This window comes from Equus quagga, chromosome 5, assembly GCF_021613505.1.
Source record: "Equus quagga isolate Etosha38 chromosome 5, UCLA_HA_Equagga_1.0, whole genome shotgun sequence".
In the NCBI taxonomy this organism is placed as follows: Eukaryota; Metazoa; Chordata; class Mammalia; order Perissodactyla; family Equidae; genus Equus; species Equus quagga.
Window position 1 is genome coordinate 92,903,673 of NC_060271.1, and position 22,918 is coordinate 92,926,590.

Here is a 22,918-nt window from a genome sequence, read left to right on the forward strand (position 1 = left end):
AGGCAGTTAAAACAGCGAGCAGGGCCTATTGATGTGGACTTCATAGAAGGACTTGAGCAAGTGTCCTGCTTTTTTCAGGGATTCTTAGTTACCTGTAGTTTTGATTAGTTTGTTTTTTCCTGTGGAGCCGCCTAGCTTTACAGGTGTAGCTAGTCTACTATCCCTGGCAAGTATAAGCTTTCCTGTTAGTGTTCTGAGAGCCTTGATAGGAAAGAGAGCTTAGAGTGGGGGGTGGGGTGTCTCTACTCAGTATGCAGAATTTAAATTTATTCTTCCATTTTCAACCTGGCGCCTTACCCTTGCTCTTCACTGTGCCTGAAATCCTGAAGTGCAGATCCTTTCTGGTTCCTTTTCTTTATAGTTTGTGGTGATGGAGGAGCAGGAATCTCCTGGAGGTGCGGGTGGGGGTGGGCAAATGGATTGTGAGGACTCTGTTGTCTCTTTTCACTGATTTAACTGTCTTCCCTGCTTTCCCCAGAATTTTGCTGCCTTTACTTACTAGTCCTTTCAGGGGTTAAGACAACTCAGTTTGATTCTCATTTCTGTTTCCCCCTGCAAATACTTCATTATTGACTTTCTCCTCAGTTAAAAATGTTACCTTGCCTCTGATTTTTCTTTTCCAAAAGTGCCTTGACAGCTTTCATCTGTTATTTTCTCCTTTCCTGTTTGTCTTTGTTGGATACACCTTTTTTAATTCCTTTACTGTGATTTTAGTGAGGTTTCAGGAGACAGTGGAAGTAAATGCATTTATCCGTCTTCCAGCAGCTTAGTCAGCTTGAGCTCTTCTCTATTTATACAAATGAAATACTTTTTAAAAATTAGCACTAAAAAAGAAAAACTGTACATGAATTTTACTTATGAATACAGATACAAAAATCTTTAGAAACTTAGCATGTCTTATCCATCTGATATTCCATGTTAAAAGATGGTTTTCAATTTCATTAATAGACAAGAAAAGCTATCATCAAAAACAAAAATTTTTAAAGAGAATATAATACCCTAGGAAAGCAATCTAAATGTGCAACAGGGAATTTAGCTATATGATGATATATTCATACCATGGAATATTAGAGTTTAAAAGAATGAAATAGAACTTTGTGTACTAACAGTGTATTTTTAAGTGAACATAATTGTACAAGGGTAGGTATAATTGCAATGATACTTGTTTAAAAACAGCACATAGTTGGGGCTGGCCCCGTGGCCGAGTGGTTAAGTTCACACGCTCTGCTGCAGGCGGCCCAGGGTTTCATTGGTTTGAATCCGGGGCGCGGACATGGCACTGCTCATCAAACCACGCTGAGGTGGCGTCCCACGTACCACAACCAGAAGGACCCACAACGAAGAATATACAACTATGTACGGGGGGGCTTTGGGGAGAAAAAGGAAAAAAATAAAATCTTTGGAAAAAAAAAACAGCACATAGTTGTATATTAAAAGTCTGAAATCTGTCAAATTCTTCACAGGGTACATCTCTGGATTACAGGCCTTTTTACTTCCAGTATTTCACATTTTGTATTTTTAGTGTTTTTACAGTGAACATGGGTTTTTTAATGTAATTGAAAATTGTTTAGCTGAGTGTTTCAGATAGAATATTTATTAATATTAAGCAAAAAGATCACTTTAAATGTTAACCATTTGGAACTCGAATGTTTGTACATTATGATATAGGATCCTAAGCTTAATTAAACCTTTTCTCGATAACTTGCTGTCATCTCTGTGAATATCAGACTGGTGCCTTTTTAGACTTTACTTATGTCTTCTATCTCCTCTTATCCAACTTGTTTGGCTTAGAAACTAAAGAACCAATAATAATGATATTAGTAATAGCAGCTAATAGCAGTTATTGAGCACTATATGCCAAGCACTGTGCCAAGTGCTTTACATGTTTTGTTTTCAACTTAATTTTCAAAATAAGTTCGATGAGGTCTAAGTACTTCTATTATACCAGTTTTACAGATAAGGAAACTGAGGCATAGAGATAATAAGTCACTTGCCCAAGGTGATGCACCAAAAACATGGTGGCATTGGAATTTTGTCAGGCAGTCAGACTACAATCAATATATTCTTAACAATTTAGCCATACTACCTCTTGCTTACCAAACTTAAGAACTGTGTGTTATTGAGCTGAGAAAGAAGCAGAAAGTTTCTCTCATAAATACATGTTTTATTTAGTTTACAGACTTTCTGATAACTATTTCTAGCTGCTCAGAGGCCTTTGTTGATTAATACTAGTGTTTCAGTTATATTCTGGTGAAGTGTTAATGACAGACGCCTGGATTCTTTAGGTATGAAGCTACATAAGTTTGAAATATGAGTTATTTCAATTGTGTATGTTTTTCCCCTAGAGGCCTTAAGGGTTTGAACTAAATACAACATTTACAGTGGTCCTCGTAACCTGTAGGACATGTATAAATTTCATGGGATTAGTTCAAAATGAATGCAAACCTAAGGACTTTAATTTTCTGGGTAGAGTGTCCAGAGCTTAAATAGGATTTTCAAAGGGGTCTATTATTCATAAAAGACCAAACACCTGAATTAACTCATCCTTACTTTTCTTTCACTTAGAGAGCTAGCCCTAAATTTTTCAGTCACTAGGTTTTAGGAAGCATTTCATGAGTTTATTGTCGTCAGCCATTTTAAACTGTTCTTCAAAAGCAGAATGAAAACAATGATGTATCCTACTTAGTGAAGAAATGTATACATGAGGAACAAAAACTAAAAGGAGACTTCTTATCACTAACTGGCTCTTCTCTCTAGTTCAAAATGAGAGAAATGAACCAGTTCATCTCCAAGGTCCTTCTAGTTCCAAATGTCATTATTCTTTTTGAGTGCTGCTATTTGGAAATATAGCTATTTTTCCACAGTGAAATTTTGCTGAATTAAATTGTGAAGTATCATTAAAAATCCCAAAGCCAGACAGGAAAGTTGAGAGTAAGAGTGCTACCAGTTGTACTCACTAAGTGTTCAGAATTTCAGGCAGTTCCTTTATCAAATTCAAGTATATCTGGTTAGGTAGTTTGGAAAAATGATTTCTGATATCTTTAAAAGTGACTGTACTGATAAGCTTTTTTTATTTATTTACATATGTTAAAAAAAATTTTTTATTATTCAATAGGGAAGTTTGGTTGGTTTAGTGGATTATCCAGATGATGAAGAAGAAGAAGAAGAAGAAGAAGAAGAAGCAGCATCTCCCAGGAAAAGACCTCGTCTTGGCTCATAAAATATTAACTGGGGACCCTCAACATGTGGTCTTACTAAATGCTGCAACTGTTTGATGAGCTGAAAATCTGAATCAGAAAGCTTTCTCACTTGAACTTATAATTATACCAGGAGTAGCAAAAGCCACTCACTGTATCAGCTAGGAGAGTTTAGTTCTGTAAAAAAACAGGCTTCCCAGGAACTTGATCACTTGCTAGTAATTAAGGGGTTTGCCTTTCAGGCTGTCAAAAAAAAGGTTAGTAACCAGAACCTGGGAGATAGCTTCTCAGCAAGGAAACTCAGGTTTTGGGACGGTTTGGGGGAGGGACAAGGTTGATAAAATAATATTAATGCAGGGTTGCTCCAGGGGGGGTATCCGATCTAGAAACAGTTATAAAACTTCAGTTGCAAATCCAATAACATTACTTGTATAATGGTGCTGGCCATGTTGTTCTTTTAATCACTTGCCTCTTTTTAAAAGAAATTTTTATGGAAAACAAATTCAACTATCATAAAAAAGGAAGTTAAACTCTTGGGACCATTTCTTTGAAGATTTAACAGAAATTCAGCCTAATAGGTAGTTGGAGGGAAATACACCCTGTATTACAGCACATATTGAGTTTTCTACACCTGGAATTTTCAGTATGTATTTTGATGAAAACAAACTGGATTCAAAATGGACAGTTTTGTTAATATAACTTTAAAATCAGCACTTCTAGAGGTGACAAATGCCAAGAATTAGTAAGTAGTATTCCAAAATGGTTTTCTCTAGGAACAGGAGTGGATTAAACAGAACGTTTTCAACCACCTACCAGTACAATCTTTTGTGGAAGATACTTTGAAGTCACTTTCTGCTTTGTTAGTAAAGTTGTCTCTCTCCAGAGCTACAGACAAGTTTTAAAGTATAATTTCTATAAAGACTAACTTACAAAGAATAGTGCTGAATTAAGTGGCATTTAATATCTAGAGGCCATTTTGATCCAAGAAGTTCTACACTGTCAAAGTCAACATGCAACACATGAAGCTTTTCCATAAACAAGGGTGTAACATGAAAGCTGCTTTTTTTAAAGAGTAAAAGCACATTCCGTGTACGTAAATGAATTTAAAATAATAAATTGAGGCAAACAGTTAAGACGTTTTATTTTTAGAACAGCAAGTTAACTGTAAATATTTTAATGTTAGTTTGCTCATCTATGATCTGAGATCATGCTGAAGTGAGAAAAATGTCCCCCAAACTACAATTGAATGTGTTGGGAAAAAAAAAACTAAAAATAGTAATTCCAGCTACAATCTTCGGATCACCCTTGTAATGTGTTATGGGTCCATTTTTCCTGGAATACCTTAAACTGAAGCAGTTTCCCCCATTTTGGAGATTTTGTAGTTAATTTTAATTTTGGCTATTGTTTGGAAAAGATGGGCTGTCTGTGTAGATATGAAGTATAGTTTTTCCATAAAACAGATGTTTATTTTGTATTAAAAATACCACTGTACTTGTTTTACACCATTTGTATACATGTGGTGATATTAATGCTGAACTGTAAAATTCAGGAATTAAAATGTGACCCTGTAATTCTATGATTGTTGCTTTTGTTTGGTTTATTGTAAATATAAGTTAACTCCATTTGGAAATATGGCCATTTTACAGTATCTTTTAAAAGCGAGTAAATTATCCATAGATGTTGATTATAAACCACTAGGTCATACACCAATCTGAAAGAGTTCTAAATAAACGGGGCTCAGCTGCACTTTAAATATCACTGCCTCTAATTTTAGAAGGTGTGCCTTGAGCAAATAAAGTCCCAGCACCAAAGCATCAGAGTGTGGGGCTGTTATCAACCTCTCTGATTAAAGGAACATATAATGAAAAAGACCTTCCACCTCATAAGGCAAGTGACTCAGGATACTTTAAACGAAGATCAGTAAAGTTGCCATATGAATACATTTTCTTTCAAGCAAGTTTTATCAAGCCCCTTCACTCTTCTTAGCTCTTATTAAATTTCCTCTTGTAATCTAAGAAGCCCAGGCCTAAAGCATTTCTCTGTTTACTCTTGACTCTTCCTGATTAAGTAATTTTAGGTTCCAGGAAGAAGTATTATCTTTATATCTTGTGAAAAGTTTAATTTTCCTTTCTGAAGAACTGCCATGTGTCTTAAACATTTAAACCGTCATCATCATAGGAACCTTTTCTTATAGCAGAAATGTGAGTACTTTGTTTAATTATAGGATAACAGTTTTCATGGAACATATGCTCACCCACAATGATATCACAACAAGACTTAAAATATCCCCTGAAAGAATAATATTAAGATTCTACATGTTAGCTGCTGTCTTAAATGACTACCCTCAGGCAATCAGGATTTTTATATCTTTATCTTCACTCAGTGAAGCAAGCCAGAGCCCACATTTGTATGCCTGAGGTTCTCTTAAAATTATATCTGTAAACATGTATCCAATATAAAAACTATTTTTAATAAAAAGTTACATGAAACAGATTTCTGTGTTTTAATCACTAGTTTTTCCTCTTCTAAGTGATGAAAATGTGACAAATGTAAAGTAATACTGATTTTTTTCTCTGCAGCTTGAAGATTGGAGGTAATTTTGGTATCCTTGTGAGAAAGTTTATAACTGTAGGGGCCAGCCCAATGACATAGTGCTTAAGTTTGTGCACTCCACTTGGGCGCCCCAGGTTCACCAGTTTGGTTCCTGAGTGCAGACCTACATACCCGTTCATCAAGCCATGCTGTGGTGGCATCCCACATACAAAAAAATAATAGAGGAAGATTGGCAACAGATGTTAGCTCAGGGCCAATCTTCCTGACCAAAAAAAAAATGTATAACTGTAAATTTAAGGAGATAAAATGGAATTTTAAGGTAAACTACAGGAATGGCCCATAACCAGAAAAGGGGGTGCTAGTGAGATGACCCAACACAGGAAGTTTCTGAAAGAAAGTTCTCTCTCCTATTCTGGTTATCTTTACGCAGACTACTGTACAGAAAACCATCCAGGATCACTTCACATACAAAAGACCTACACCCAAGGCAGCATTCCCCTCAACAGGCTCAGCCAATTTATCTGTTTTAATGGTAGCTTTTCTAGAAAGAGTAATTGAGTATTTTTAACATCCCCCACATCTATTTTCCAAGTTTTGTTTGCTCCTGCCTCAAGTGTGAGATGCTAAAATCTATCTTACCACTGCCCCAGATAACTCTTCTTTTCAGTGGATTACCTTATACCTAATATACCCACAACTACTCTGACTCATGCAACAGTCTCCATACAGCAGCCACACATCTTTTTTAAACGAACACTTTGATATGTAACTTCCCTGCTTTAAAACTTTTCAGTGACTTCCCACTGCCATTATAAAATTTAAAAGGCTCACCTTCCCTACAAGGCCCTGCAAATCGGTACCCCATCTATCACCAATTCAATATGCTAACCCTCTCCCCTCACTCTCTCTACACTAGCCATCCGAACAGCTTGTCGGTATGTGCTTTCTTCTTTTCCTGCTACAGGACCTGAGTTGTTCTTTCCCATTTCTCCCTGCAGTTAGCCTTCCAAGCAGGTTAAACACTGCTTTCTCAAGGAGGCTTGGCCAGCCCTGATACAACACGGCACTTTTCCCTTCTCCCAATTTGCTCTTTGGGCCTTCTTCGCTAACCCCATGAAGGCAGGACCCTGTTGATCTAGTTGACCACTGTATGCTAAGCACCTAGCACAATGCTCAGCACAAACGATAGGTAAGCAAGTTTGAATGAATGAATGCACTATTAATTAGTTTTCTGAACCTCCTCTCCAAGAGACAACATTATTCGGAAATTTGTGTTAAACTGGTCAGCATAAATAGCTGCCTTCCCCACTGCCCTTTACCTCAAATGTTTAATAAAATAGTAATAATGAGAACATATTTGTATCTACAAACACAAGTATTTGAAAGTAACAGGCTCAGTTTAAGGATTAGATAATTTATTTTTAAGAAAATTTGAACTTCTGTTTTGCTAAACTGTTTTTAACATCACTTATTAATAACTTCTTCTTTAAGTTTCTCTGCAAGCAATCTCCTCTTTAGTAATGTTTGCTTCTCCTCTGCTGTCATTTCTGGTTTCTCTGTCATCTCCTTAAAAAAGAAAAAAAAAAAGAAATTGGCTACCATATAAGATGGGTTCATTTATCTAAAATTCCCAACATACTGCCTGGAACAAAGATTATAGAGCATTTTCAGTAAAAAAAAAAAAAATTTTAAAGCCACATATGGACTGAGTTCCCTAAATATCTTCTTTGTAAGAATCTCTTCTTGGGAAAGCCTCTTGGAGGTGGTGGCTATGATACCGACGCAGCTCTAGGATAGAATATTTCAAAAGTCTCAGGTCAAGTAGATTGCTGACCCTTAAGCACTCAGAGCAGGGCAAATAAACCAGAAAAAAATGTATCCATGAAACTGCTATCATTTCTGTCTCACAAAATCCTCATATCACAGCCATCTCACTGCCTAGAAAAGATGTTAGCAAGTGCTACCCTAGCAGGGAGATTAATAAGAATGGATCTGTGAGCAACATTCATTATTGAGGCTTTCTTGCACATAACTCTGATTTTGAGAATACATCCCCTAGATTTGCAGATTTTGACATACTGAGGCTAGCCATACCTCTACCTCCCCAGGCTTTCCTTTCTGGTCCAAATTTTGTATCTGCTTAGTCCTCATCTCCTTTCTCATGGACATCAACTTATCTCTCTTCTGCTTGAGATAGTGTTCTCGTTGCCGGAGCTCTTCCGTTCCAAAAGTTGATAAATTCTGGGTCAAAAAAGAGAACTATTTAAATTCAAGTTTGTATAAGTGGCACAGATACCCACTGATTGATCTGATTCAATAGGAAGTTTGAGTTCAAGATCATAACGAAAGCCAAATGTATGGCTGTTTACATTGTTTGTTCCCAGTACTTTGTCATTTTGCTCATAGTTCTTAGAAAGTAATGTTTTTTACTTACTGCTATTGGTCCTTCAATGCTTGTATGTTCTAAGCCAGGAATCTTCAGGCCTTTTCGTGGAAGGGAGGAAGTTTCAGGCAACATTTCCAGCTTTCTTGCCAAAGGTTGTACTGACTGATTACCAAAATGCACTTTAACCTCTGGCAGTAATTAGAGACAAATTAGAATATTATAAGAAATATTAAATATTAGGCTAGGTTCACCAAAAACAGCTAGTGTTAATAATACTTTTTTTTTTCACATTCACTCAATCAACACACATTGATTCAGTGCCTATATTGTGATAGGCACCGGCTGAGAACAGTAAACATGGTCTCTGTCCTCGAGGAGCTTGAACTACAATTTCTTATGAATAATGATATTTCAACAAATACCAAGCTTCTGCTATTTGGTACTATAGCCACAAAAAGATATAATTCTTCTCTAAAGATTAGAACTAACTACACTATAATACACTACAAGGTTGCCACATAAGCCAAATAAACAGTACACTAAAATCCCTTACTAGTAATGTAATTGATTCCCAAATTTTTGCCTGCAGGTAAAAACTGTAAGTGACCCTTTATTTTCAGAATAATTAATATAAAGCTACAATTTTTTGTATTGGAAGAGTAAGTGCCAGTAATATTAATAATTTTTGTTTGTGATACATATTGAAGATAACTATGAACCTACCAACAGATTAAAAAAAAAGATTTAAAGTAAATAGAACTTGGAAGGAGATATAACATGAGCACTCAGTACTTTCCAGCGATCTGGTGACTGTGCCAAGAGACAGGATTAACATGCTAATTGCTTTTCTGAGCCATTTTTATTATAAATTAAGGTGATTCTTTTTTTAAGATAAAACATTTTCAGTGTAAGTACATGGACTATGAAGGACTGCAGAGTGAGACAAGCAAAGACTCACATAAAAATGATGCCAAGAACTAAAAGCATGATGGAAGAACATGATTTACATGTCTCTGAATGATTAAAAATCTTGCCAGCATAGTAAAACCAGAAAGAGAACTTCGCGTGAGCAAGAAATTTGCCAAAGGACCACTGCTCTCGCATAGAGTGCTAGGAGACTGAAAGAAGAAAAGCTCTGAGGCTCTTGGACAGTAAGGGGAGTCTCCACGGCAGAGATGAGGCTAGAGATAACATTCCAACCAACCTCGACAGGAAGCTACAGGACTAACTCAAATAAAGATGAGCTTAAACAAGCTGGTCGTAATATGCAGACAGAGTTAAACATGCAATTCTTACTGATGGTGCCTTTAAGCAAAGGTAGGCTTAGCCCCCAAATATGGAACTACAGAGCTGGAGAAGGCACAGTTCAATTCATTTCTGAGGAGGGGGCATCCCAGGCACATAAGCATTTATATTCAATTTATGTACTTGCTCTGGATAGTTCTTGCGTTGAATTTGTTGGTCATGAACATCTTGTATATTCTAACTCAGATCTAGAAAGGAAAGTATTTGAAGCCAATATACTTAGCTTCTCTGATTTCTAGGAATGAAAAATCAGAAAGCCAGCAAGCCCAAAGAAAGATCATCTCATCTCTGGCAAGTCTTTGTGTCAATTTGAGAACAGATGGTGTCCGTTTCTAGCAGGAACCAAGGAAAGACATGAGCAAATGGATAAACAGGAGGTCGAACACCTTTATGATTGTTCCCAAATTAGGTATTCATACCGGGCTTCTATCACGTTGTATGAAGTGATTTCCTGGAATATGGGATAAACTCATTTTTAAAAAATAGAATAGTTTTTGAAAATTAAAATCATTACTTTTGAAATTATCTGCCATTTCTTCTGTGCCACTAATGTGCATAATTGAGTTACATGTGGTTTGAGATTGTTTTCTACAGCTTCACTGAATAGTCAGATAAGGAACTAGATGAAGCAGGTTTATTCAAATTATGTCAGACACGAGATTTAAACAGGGTATGTGTACTTAGGTCTGTATATACAAAGCTAATCTTGGGTCAGCAGATTAAAAAAAAGCTCAGACAAATCTAAAGCAGGTGTTTTCATAGATATAATTCAAATGAGGTTATTCCACTGAGAATCTACAGAATATAAAAAAAGAAAAGAAATGGTTAGATTTGCTAGGAAGAAAGAAGTAAGGTAACTTCATAAACCTGCTTCTGTTTCATATGCCCCACTGTTTATCAACTAAGAATATAGTTCCTTAAAATCAATGGGTAAACATCAAACCCATCTTTTCTCAATTACAGAAGTTCTTCTAAAGCGTAGAAGAACACAAGATTTGGAGGCAGAAGACCAAGGTCACAGTTTCACCATTTAAGAGCTCATGATTTTGCACAAGTCACTCAACTTCTTTGACTTTCTTGCAAAAAAAAAAAAAGAAAACTAAAGATCCTAATATCTACCTCACAGAGTTATGTTTTTTTAACTGAGAAAAAGACATTGATTTAAAACCACAGAAATCCATGATAAAATGAACTGAACTCACAATCATGATTCAATTTGTTTCAGAATTACTTGTTCTCTCATAAAGAAAATCAGAGTATACTGAAAATAGATTTGACACACTGAACAAGTTTATCCACTACCATTTCCCACAAGGATTCTGTTTTTGGTTTCAACAATAGTTTCTGACTAAATAGATAAATTAGCGACCTCTTATTTTCTACCTGTGCTTTAATTCATTAGGAAAATGACTTAGTATTATCTTTCCAAGTTCAGCTTCTAACTCACAAACACCATATAAGTGTGGTCAAGGAAGAGAACACCAAATGTTACGTGAACATGTCTTGGATGCTGCAGCCGTGGCAGAGAGGCTGGTGGCTCCCTCAAGGAATTTTGCTCACTGCTCTGGGTTCCAGGCTTCACTTAGAAATTTGGGGACTACACCTTCTCTGTCAGCTGGGTATTTCTCCTCTGCCACCTCTTTAGCTAAATTCAGAAAGAACTTTAAGTACCAATAGCCTTTCAACAACTCCCTCCCAGGGTTTTTGAAGCTTAAGTATGTATGAGAAAGTAGCACACTATTTACAATGTTTATGTATTCGAACTAGTAGAGAAAGCTTGGTCAACTTCAACCTTACCTGTGGGTGGGTGTGCAAAATGTTCACCATCCCCTTGGGAATTATTCATTTTTGCAATTTCATTAGCATGCACTGGGGGCTCTTCTGTTTTAGCCTCTGATAACTTCAGGAATCCATAATACAATTAAAAAAAGCATTTTAGATTAATTTTGACTAATTCATTGCTTAAGGGATCCAAAGACATAAGTTTAAAAAAAATTACTGTATACTAAATAGATAATGAACAAAATATTCTATTTCTCCAAAGTTTTTAAGATATTTCCAGCATTTTATATCTTCCACTTTTTGAGGTAAGTAAACATTCTCATTTCAAATCACGCAGTGCTAAGAGTCACTAACTAGTATAGTTAGGACTTTGGACTTAGCAAGAAGTGGGTTCAAACCTAGATTTCACCCTTACTAGTCATGTGACCTTGAGCAAGACACTGAGAAATACTCTGAGAAATAAAACCACTGAATTATAAGGTGCTTTTCCATTTAAAATAATCTATATACCACTACCATGATATGCCCGAATAAGCTACAAATTGGTTTATTTCCATTTCTAAAATGTGATAGTATATTTAAACTAAAGAAATCATTTAAATCTTAGAAAGAATTAAACAAGCTGATAATTCATTTTTCCTTAAAAACAGAGGAAAACCCAATCATATGTAGCTTCTTAGGTAATTCATGGATATCCAAATCATAAGCCCTATATGCTGGGTGACGGATACATGAAGATTCATTATTATAATCAGCTCTTATTTTGTGTGTTTGAAAATTTCCATAGTAAAAAGTCTAAAACAACTCATACACCCCTAAAACATATTACTCAAGAAGCCTAATATAGTTCATTTATAAATCAGAGTGTTAATACTGTCTTCTGACAGCGGTTTTGAATTGGTGTCTATTCTATACCCTTATATTAAAAAAAACTTTATTAATATCTGTGAGTTTCACCTCCACTGACTAAAAGGAGATTTACTCAAAGATACATAAATCACCTCTTAATCCTAAAACATCTCTTTCTTCTGCTCTTCATTAGGTACCTTGGAGTAAAATAGGTTTTTCAAAGACAGTGAGTGATACAAGCACCTATCATAGTGACTGAAGGGAAGAAAGGCAAACGCCTTTCAAGTGACTGAAAGAGAGTACATATTACGTTTCCCTTTCCCTTCAGGGAGATGTGGGAAAACGGGGAAAGAGAGGCAGCTAGAAAAGGAGAGAGGAAAGAATAAATATTAGCTTTCCTCCCCTCAGCCAAATACATGTTTAATTATCCTTACGAAAAATTAGGCACTTTACAGAAACAGTTCTTAATGTGTGCCAGCAGATGTGACACCGTGACACTGAAGCACCCTGCTTCAAGCTTATCACGGTAAAGCCTGCAGGGAACCCTCGGTGCTAACCGCAGTTGCTGCTTCAAAATAGTAAAATAATCAAGGACAGTGGGAAAGCAAAATATTTTTCTTAATCTTCTTTTATTCATAAAATTAAGGGGAATTTTTTATAAGTATCCCCCCAAATATAAATGGTATTACATTTTTTTGGAGTTAATAATCTCAGTCTTTACTGGGAATTAAAAGGTAGACTGCTGGATGAATTATAAAGTTAAATATAAATGCTTAGAATTGACAAGAAAATATGAATACTCTGAGGAGCTGTGTAGTCCCACGTAAGCTTAAACTCTAACGGCAAAAACGAGGTGTAAATTTTAGGGATAATAGCAATGAAATACTTCCGTTACATTAACATGTTCTGCAGGCACCTGCTTTTTTCTCTTCCTTTCTTCCTCCTGGTCATATTCCTCTTTTGATTTTCTGAAATATACAAAATAAGGTAGAAAAGTAAATTTTGGTCAAAGAACAAATACTCAATAAGCAACATGCTAACCTAAGATTACAGTGTGTGGAGGAATCTGGGAAACAAAGATGGAAATAATCAGGCTTTGCTTAAAGCAGCTTACAATCAACTGAGAAAGACATACATAGGCATATACAGCATAATATAGTTAGTGACATAAGATACAGGTTTACCCATTTATTCTAGAAATGTGAATAACCCCTGCCTGAACAAAGACCAAAAGGCTTGAAATCCTAAACCCAAATTTGAATGGCAAATCCCATTAACACAGACTTTGATCTCTCGAAGAGAGATCAGGTACACCCCTCCGATAAGATCCATTTCTCCCCTCATTCTAGTTTTTCCAATGGCATCTGAGTTATCACCAAGTCCTCCTGATGCCACTATGCCACAGCCATATCAGCTTTTGTAAACTGCTCACTGAGGCAGTCTGATTTAGGAAAATAGCCAAGGTAACTCTTGTGCATGTTCATAACTAAGCTCTGCTACTTATACTGTAGTACACCCCCCAAAAAAAACCCTTAGAAAATAAAATCTCAAAGTACAATGCTGATCGATTTTCAGGCCACCAATCAACTAACAGAAGCAATCAGTACCAGTGAAAACTTTACCAGTCCTCTAACCCTATTACCAAGTACACTCACCTCTTCAAACCTGTAAATTCAAAGCATTCTGTGTTGTCTCAGGCTCCCATTTGCCCCTCGTGGGGAAAGTAGGATCTGGCAGGAAAGGGCTGGGGTCACCTGCACACCTCCCTCCCCGCCCCAGAAGCACTCCACTTCCCTGAAATCTAGAGCACTAAGTTCTGGAGCTCCTTCCATAGTTCCCCACTAGGCCCATCCTCCCAACCACCATCCTGCCCAGCCTCCCTTCTGCTTTGGAGCTGGGGACAAGCTGGGTAGGTCGGGGGACTACAGGATGCTAGAAGATAGTCATGTGTATGGTTATAGCCCTCAAAGGCCAAGGCCCCATTCTGCAGGTGACACAGTGGCTGCAGGTATCCTTTTGCCCTAAACCCATACATTATCACAGGAGCTTTAAAAATGAGGTGCTGCAATTTCCCTTCCCTTCCAAAACTCCCAGAGGTCAGGGGACAACAGGCCCAAGGGGGAAAAAAGGCCTTTTTTAGTGGGCTGCACACTCCATGCGAGGCATTTGGCTGAGAATCATATAACTGAGACAAGGAAGAAACCAGCAAGACAGTCATCTGGGATGGCCACAGATGCCTGCAGGTTACTGGCAACCCTGTCAGCTATTTTGTCTGTAGGGTCTGGATGTCCAGCCTCCTCCTGAGAGATACCTAGCATGAGCCACCTCCAGTACCGAGATCCAGAAACCATGGAGTTTCCTGCTCAGCTCAGGCCATTATACGCCTTTCCAGGCACCAGGCTGAGTCTACTGCACCTTGTTCCCAGTGGTGGCTAATTTCTATTCCCATCATGGGAGTGGAAGAAGACGCTCCCATTTGGGCTGGTTTGATATGAGTCATCTGAAAATAATTTTTTCTGTCCATTAAAAAATGTAATATACACATAGTTATAAACAAATAAAATTATAAATAATTTTCAAGGTCTTCAGTAGAGAATTTAGATATTTTTCTAGTTCATAATATTTTGGAGGTAAAAAGCATGTAAACAGATCATATTACAACATTACTAATGATTCATTCAAAACATAATTAAAGAAGGATACCTGAGAACTTCCCTCAGGATTTTCATCTCTTCCTGTTCGAGGTCACTGACCACATCAGAACCATCTGTTAAGCAGTCAGGTAATACACCTGCTCAAAACCAAAGACCACATGGAAGAACATCAACTCAACTGAAAACATTCATTTCTCACTATTCTAGTTCATCAAGAGGTACTAATTAGTTCACTAAGATCTATCACTTAAAAAAATGTTCTAAACTATTATCTTTTTAACTGTGGTCTTTTTAATATTTTCTTGTTTTAGGGAGTCAGCCCCACCAAAAAAAACACAATTTTAACTTGAAACACCTCTTAGTAATTATTAGTATTGCCTATTAAAAATAACAATAATAATATATGGCAATAAAAATTAATTAACATAAGCTATTATCTTCCATAATCATATACTGTCTGAAGATATACCACTGAAATCATTAAGCTCCTAATAATAAAACTATGCTCTCAAAAGTATCTCTTAAGTGGGAAAAGAATTTACAAAACAAAATATGTAATACTTTGTTAATGGAAACTGCATATTAATACTCTTCATTCATACTACAACAAATGCTACTGAAAAGGGCCCTGCTTAGTACATGCAAAAAAGCATGGTGCTAAGCACTTAGGGGGAATATAAAGATGAAAAAAACAATCTCTGCCCTTGGAGCTTCTATTCAGATATTGGGCTAATAACTATAAACCAGGACAGTACCAACTTTGGCCCAAGGTGAATAATAATTCATGGCAAGTAATTTTAAGCATTGGTTTAATTTACTTTATTACTTATATCTTCCTGATAAGCAGGTACACTGGTAATAAGCATTCTGTTCATATCTATAATTATTATATTCCCATGACATTAGTAGCATGTCTCTTAATTTTTACCTTCCATTTCTTTATCCCCATATGACTATGGGATTTTAGATCTGCTCTAAATTAAAGTAGCTTTATTATTCTAATTCCCTTGATGTTTAAACATATTCTTTTAATTAAACTTTTTATTTTGAGATAATTGCAGATTCACATGCAGTCATAAGAAATAATACAGAGAGATGCTATGCACCCTTTACCCAGTTTCCCCAATGGTAACATCTTGCAAAACTACAGTACAGTATCACAAACAGAAAACTGACATCTATGCAACCCATTGATATTAAGTGCGTTTTTGCTCAGTCAAAAGATATAAAATTAGTATTCTCCTAATAATCTTTCCAAGAAAAAATAAAAGAACTAAGAATAATGCAACAGTATACAAAACTTCAAAATCATCAGAATAATGCTCTGATTTGCATTTCTTCCAAATTCTTTGATAAGATACGACCAAGAATCCAGAGATCCTTTGAATTTTTCTCACCACAAAGACAATTTTCAAATAGTCTTCAGTTTTGAGTACAATCAACATCGTTCTAAGGTACTCACCCCTGGCTCTAAGTTAAGAAATAGTCTTAAACACAAGTATTAAAAATTCCGTGGCAGAAACTAAGTATTAGTCTATGTTTAAATGTAAGCAAACTGTCCCACCCTGTGGTTTGACAGCAGCATTATTCAGCATCATTCCCCTTGTCCTCACCTACTAATATAAGCCAGGTTTGTGAAGTTATCAGGCAGCCAAGAACTTAGAGGCAGGGCCCTACCTCACCCCACAAGAGTGACTCATGTTTGGTTTAAGCCAACCATAATGGTCTTATTCCCCCTGCCAGAGGGTTTAAGAAAGGCATGTGACCCCAATCCTGACTAAGAGGACCAGAGGGGAAAACTCCAAGGGGCATTCCATGACAGTGTTGTCTTGCTAACAAAAAGAGATGTACAGTAAGAAACATTTCTTCATGAGACACTGTTGAGTCTGCATTTGATGTAGCCAGAGTTCAATCATGAGAGAAGAGCCTGAGAATGGAAGAGTATAAGCATGGAAAGTGTCAGCATCCTTGAAAACATCATTGAGCCACTAAATTCATCAACCCTGGACCTATCTTCCTTCCCTCCCTTCCCCTGGATTTGTTCTGTGAGATGAGAACTGCTTATTACTTAGGCCATTTTCATTGAGGTTTTCTGCTAATGGCAGCCTGAGTCATCCAGCTGATACAAGCTATATACACTAGTTCCTCTTTAATTAAAATCTAAGTGAGTTTCTAGTTAAATTCCAAACTGAAACTACAGAGCGCCAATATCAAGTTCACTCTTTGTTTTATGAAAACTGATGCCCCTAAAACAATTTTAACTAACATAATTATTCAAATTCTCTATCCTAGAGGTCAGAATAAAGTATAGATTCAGGAAAATTCAGAGAAAAGGATTTTCTAAAATAAACCATGGTAGAAAGACAAGAGAAAGAGATTCTTTTCCAAACTTATTTACATCAAAGCAACAGCACAGTGTCATGCATTGTTCAGAGTTAGGGTGGTGTTATCTCCTACCCACAGACAACAGCTCTCTTACTTGCTATGAAAAGCATCTTTGAATTTGAGGGTACAGTTATGATGGTGGTTGGCTCTAAGGGATAGAGTCTCTACTCACATCACTCAAATGAGAGAAGAATCCACAGGGACCCTGCAAGATTCTAATGTTTGCCTTGCAACAACAGAAGCCAGACAAAGACACTACAAAAAAAAAGAAAATTACAGGCCAATATCCATGGTGAACATAGACACAAAAATCCTCAACAAAATATTAGCAAACCAAATTCAACAATACATTAAAAGGATCCCACCATAATCAAATGAGTTTATCCCAGGGATGCAAGGATGGTCCAACATCCACAAATCAATCAACATGACACACCACATTAACAAAACAAAGGATAAAAATCATATGATCATCTCAATAGATGCAGAAAAAGCATTTGAAAAAATTCAACATAAATTTATGACAAAAGCTCTCAACAAAATAAGTATAGAGGGAACATACCTCAACATAATAAAGCCCATATGTGACAAACCCACAGCGAACATCACATTCAATGGTGAAAACCTGAAGACCTTTCCCCTAAGTTCAGGAACATGACAAGGATTCCCACTTTTATTCAATATGGTATTGGAAGTCCTTGCCACAGCAATTAGGCAAGAAAAAGAAATAAAAGGCATCCAAATTGGAAAGGAAGAAGTAAGACTATCATTATTTACAGATGACATGATACTATATATAGAAAACCCTAAAGACTGCACCAAAAAACTTTTTTTTTTTTGCTGAGGAAGATTAGCCCTGAGCTAACATCTGTGCCAAAATTCTTCCACTTTATATGTGGGTTGCTGCCACAGCATGGCTGATGAGTGGCATAGGTCTATGCCAAGGATCTAAACCCACAAACCTGGGCCACCAAAGCAGAGCATGCCAAACTTAACCACTACACCACAGGGCCAGCCCCTCAAAAAACTATTAGAATAAATGAACTCAGCAAAGTTGCAGGATACAAAATTAATATACAGAATTCTGTCATGTTTCTATACACTAATAACAAACAATCAGAAAGAGAAATTAAGAAAACAATCCCATTTACTATTGCATCAGGAAGAATGAATACCTAGGAATAAATTTAACAAAGGAGGTAAAAGACTTGTACTCTGAAAACTATAAGACACTGATGAAAGAAAGTTAAGACAACATCAATAAATGGAAAGATATACTGTGCTCATGACTGAAAAAAATTAATATTGTTAAAATGTCCATACTACCCAATGCAATCTCTATCAAAATACCAATGGCATTTTTCACGAACTAGAACATAATCCTAAAATTTACATGGAATCACAAGAGCTCCTGAATAGCCAAAGCAATCTTGAGAAAGAAGAACAAAGCTGGAGGTATACTCTCTGATTTCAAACTATACCGCAATGCTGTAGTAATCAAAGCAGTATGGTACTGGCAAAAAACAGACACAGAGATCAAAAGAACAGAACACAGAGCCCAGAAATAAACCCACCCATATATGGTGAATTAATCTTCAACAAAGGAGAGAGAACACAATCTCTTCAATAAATGGTGTTGGGAGAACTGGACAACTACATGCAAAAGAATGAAACTGGACCACTACCTTACACCATATACAAAAATAAACTCAAAATGGATTAAAGACTTAAATGTAAGACCTGAAACCATAAACCTACTAGAAGAAAGCATAGGCAGTCAGCCCTTTGACATCGGTCTTAATGATATTTTTTCAGATATATCTCCTCAGGCAAGGGCAAAAAAAAGCAAAAATAAATAAATGGGACCCTATCAAACTAAAAAGCTTTTGCACAGCAAAGGAAACCAGCAACAAAATAAAAAAGAAACCTACTGAATGGAGAAGATATTTGCAAGTCATATGTCCAATAAGGGGTTAATATCCAAAAGAACTCATACAACTTAATATCAAAAAAACCAACAATGTGATTAAAAAGTGGGCAGAGGACCTTAACAGACATTTTTCCAAGGAAGACATACAAATGGTCAACAGGCACATGAAAAGATGCTTAACATCACTAATCATCAGGGAAATACAAATCAAAACCACCATGAAATACGACCTCATGTCTGTCAGAATGGCTATTATCAAAGAAACAAAAAACAACAAGTGTTGATGAAGATGTGGAGAAAAGGGAATGCTCATGCACTGTTAGTGGGAATGTAAACTGGTGCAGCCACTACTGAAAACAGTATGGAAGTTCCTCAAAAATTTTTAAATAGAATTACCATACAATCCAGCAATTCTACTTCTGGGTATTTACTGGAAGAAAATGAACACACTAATTCGAAAAGATACATGCACCCCTATGTTCACTGCAGCATTATTTACAATAGCCAAGATAAGGAAGCAACCTAAGTGTCCATCGATTGATGGATACATAAAGAATACTATTCAGCCATAAAAAAGAATGAAATCTTGCCATTTGCAACAACATGGATGGAGCTATAGAGGTTATAATGCTAGTGAAATAATTCAGACAGAGAAAGACAAACACCATATGATTTCACTTATATGTGGAATCTAAAAAATACGACAAATGGACAAACAAAACAAAACAAAAACATACTCATAGATACAGAGAACAAACTAGTGGTTGCCAGAGGGGAGGACGGTAGGGGCAGGGGATGCAAAATAGGTGAGGGGATTAAGATGGAAAAACTTCAAGTTATAAAATAAATAAGTCATGGGGATATAATATACGGCATAAGGAATATAATCAATAATATTGTAACAACTTTTGGGGGGACAGATGGTAACTAGACTTATCGTGACGATCATTTCATAATGTTTATAAATATCAAATCACCATGTTGTAAAGTTGAAACTAAGAGAATGTTGTATGTCAATAATACTTCAATAAAAAACAGAAACTGAGGGGCTGGCTCCGTGGCTGAGTGGTTAAGTTCGCGCACTCCGCTGCGGCGGCCCAGGGTTCGGATCCTGGGCGCAGACATGGCACCGCTTGTCAGGCCACGTTGAGGCAGCGTCCCACATCCCACAACTAGAAAGACCTGCAACTAAGATATACAACTATGTACCGGGGGTTTGGGAAGATAAAGCAGAAGAAAAAAAAAAAGAAGATTGGCAACAGTTGTTAGCTCAGGTGCCAATCTTTAAAAAACAAAAGAAAAAAAAGAAACTGAGATGTTTTGAGTCAAGATGTCAAATGTAGTTCAAGTACACAAGAAGGGAACAAAAGCAGTAAGAGCTAAGAGAAACTGAGATTAGACAGAGTCAGGGAAAAGATAAAGCCTAAGAGGGTTCCTAGGACCTGAGTTCTGTTTTCTTTTCCACACGATGGTGGTGCAATCCTATCTGCCCATGGCCTAGAACAGCGGCTCTCAGTGCAATCTCAGGACCACAGCTTTAGTATCGCCTGGGTACTTGTTAAAATTGCAAAGTATTCAGCCCCATTCCAGACCTACTCAATCAGAAACTGGGAGACAGCCATAGGTGTTTCAACAAGCCCTCCAACTGCTTCCACTGCTCACTAAAGCTTGAAAACCACTGTCTCCTACAAAGGCCCTGATGAAACCAGCAAATAGCCATTGATGATTAAGTATCTAGGTACTAAGGTTCTTTCCTTTTTTGCAATTACTGATTATAGCTTTTGGCTGTTTAACCCATCCAGCCTTAACTGTGCTGTTTAGGCAATATGCTATCTGACTCCCACTAGGTTCCTATAGATAACATCTCCCTGGAGCCTGGGTCACCATGGTAATGGGCATGTGAGCTGTTTTTCAGGAATCACAACTCCTTGTCCACTTCAGGCGGGTTGAGACCACCAACCCATCAACCGGGACTGTGCAGACGTCCTATGGGCGACCTTTTGACATCAAGAGGCTAAAAACTCCACCCTCAGATCATGCTAATGCTGCCATTTTGTGAACATGTACCCTATAAAGAGCCATGGAGTCTGACTATGCTTGCACAGATCATAATTACCTCACCTCTCTTCACCTCTGATCACCTACTTCCACATTTCAGACCACCTTGCCCCCTACCCCATAAATATCCCTGAGTCCCTATTTTCAGGGAAGTGAATTTGAGGCTCACGCTCTGGCTTCCTCATGTGGCTGCCTTGTGATTAAACTCTCTGCTGCAATCTCGTCATGTCGGTGTCTGGCTTTCTCAGTGGCAGGCAAAAACGAACCTGGTTCAGTAACACTAACAATGATAAGCCAGAAGGAAAAGAGCAGTCATCTATCTTCTCACTGCAACCCCTCAGAAATACTGAATTCCATACACACACTGGCTAGGCAAAAAAACTGAGCTCTCTGAAACCTAAAGCATCATTAAATCAAATTGTAGTCTGCTTTCTCTGAGATGTCAAACACATAGTGATCAGGTAGTTTACACTCTTGAATCTCTAAAGTCAGCCATAGAGTTTCACGCTTGAAATAAATTTATGCAAGGCAGCTACATTTAAGACCATATTAGAATCAGAATAGTCAAAACTGCAACAACAAAAAAAACGCATTTAGCATTTAGATTTCTAAATTCAACATTTTACCATTTCTCTCTTGAATTATTCGAATGGCTTGCAGCTGCATTTCAATGTTTTTCTGGACCATCATTGTTTTAAAGATAGTAAAATCTTCCGCTGCCAACACAGGTTGCAAAATGGCCTGTGGAAAGAAGTCTCAAGTTAAACAAAGATTCAAATTTTAAAACTATTTTCTACACACTCAAATCATTTCCACTGTAAAATGTGCATTAATTCAAGAATGCTGCAATATTATTTATAATTAGATGACTCAAAAAGACAATTTGAAGATTTTATTCTAAAAGCCTTTAAAGTAGGGTTCTTAAGAGACTGACTCTCCCAACCCCCAGGCCTCCAGGAAGCTAAGGCTGACAGTGATACATTTTCCAAATAAGCAAGTGATGAGTTACTCTGAAAAACAACACAGGAATTGGCCTTACTTTTTTTAAAGTTACCGCTTCAGTATCTTGATTTGTTTTTCAGCCAAAATAATGTAATCTATATGCTTTATATTCTGTCACTTGAAATTTACTGTTTAATGATAAATCAGCAACTACAAAATTATCCCTTAATTAATTAAATAAAAGTAATAAAATAAAAGTAAATACCAAAAAATGGAGTCTGGAAAATAAGTGTAATGAGGTATCAGTAACACGAGAAGGCAATTGTAGTTATTTATATGTAGAAAGTTTTGTGGAAGAGGTAGTTAGAAATTATGATGTAAAATCATTTTCTGGATGGAACAGAAGTCTAACAAATTAAGAAAAAAATAAAGGTATCTACTCTAGAGTTCCCAAATTAACACTTCCTTAACCACAGACAACTACTGCTATGTCAAAAAGCAAACCAATTCCCAAGCTGATTAAAAAGAAGTAGAATAAGATTTGAAATGTGTGAAAAACCAAAAGATAACACTGAGATCTTATCTGTCTTACTAAAATCTTATTTCAAACTTTACATGATATTAATAGAAAAGGTGACCACACAAAATCATGCAGAGGCAACCAAGGGTGTGCCATTGTTTACCAGGTGGACAGCAGCAATAACGTCAGAGAGACATCTCAACAAAAGCTCCACCAAAGAGCTCTAGGCAAAGAGGAGGAAGCCCTTCCCACAACAACCAGCTCACATCCTAGACACCCGCGGTAGAGCTAAACAAAATAAAGTGGAAAAGCAGCTCTCTGTGACAGGAAGTCAACTGCAGGGAAAAAAAGCTGGAA

At 36.8% G+C, this 22,918-nt stretch overlaps 2 protein-coding genes across 5 annotated transcripts in view; one reads left to right on the top strand and one right to left on the bottom strand.

The window, feature by feature from the left end:
- Positions 1-4,773, top strand: part of PPP4R3B (protein phosphatase 4 regulatory subunit 3B) — a 63,624-nt gene extending 58,851 nt beyond the window's left edge. For all 3 annotated transcript variants that reach the window (XM_046660952.1, XM_046660951.1, XM_046660953.1), the window contains exon 16: positions 3,116-4,773. In XM_046660952.1, the coding sequence (XP_046516908.1) occupies positions 3,116-3,220 (105 nt within the window). In that variant the 3' untranslated portion in view covers positions 3,221-4,773. The remainder of the gene's footprint in view (positions 1-3,115) is intronic.
- Positions 4,774-7,148: 2,375 nt separating this feature from the next.
- The window catches only part of CFAP36 (cilia and flagella associated protein 36), a 29,346-nt gene continuing 13,576 nt past the window's right edge, over positions 7,149-22,918 (bottom strand). Inside the window, exons 4-10 of one of the 2 annotated variants that reach the window (XM_046663387.1) lie at positions 21,726-21,840; positions 14,776-14,863; positions 12,989-13,040; positions 11,239-11,341; positions 8,185-8,324; positions 7,845-7,991; positions 7,149-7,316 (exon numbers count right to left, since the gene is read on the bottom strand). In XM_046663387.1, coding sequence (XP_046519343.1) covers positions 7,215-7,316; positions 7,845-7,991; positions 8,185-8,324; positions 11,239-11,341; positions 12,989-13,040; positions 14,776-14,863; positions 21,726-21,840 — 747 coding nt within the window. In that variant the 3' untranslated portion in view covers positions 7,149-7,214. Of the gene's footprint in view, positions 7,317-7,844; positions 7,992-8,184; positions 8,325-11,238; positions 11,342-12,967; positions 13,041-14,775; positions 14,864-21,725; positions 21,841-22,918 lie in introns of both variants that reach the window. The other variant, XM_046663386.1, reaches the window with a different exon arrangement.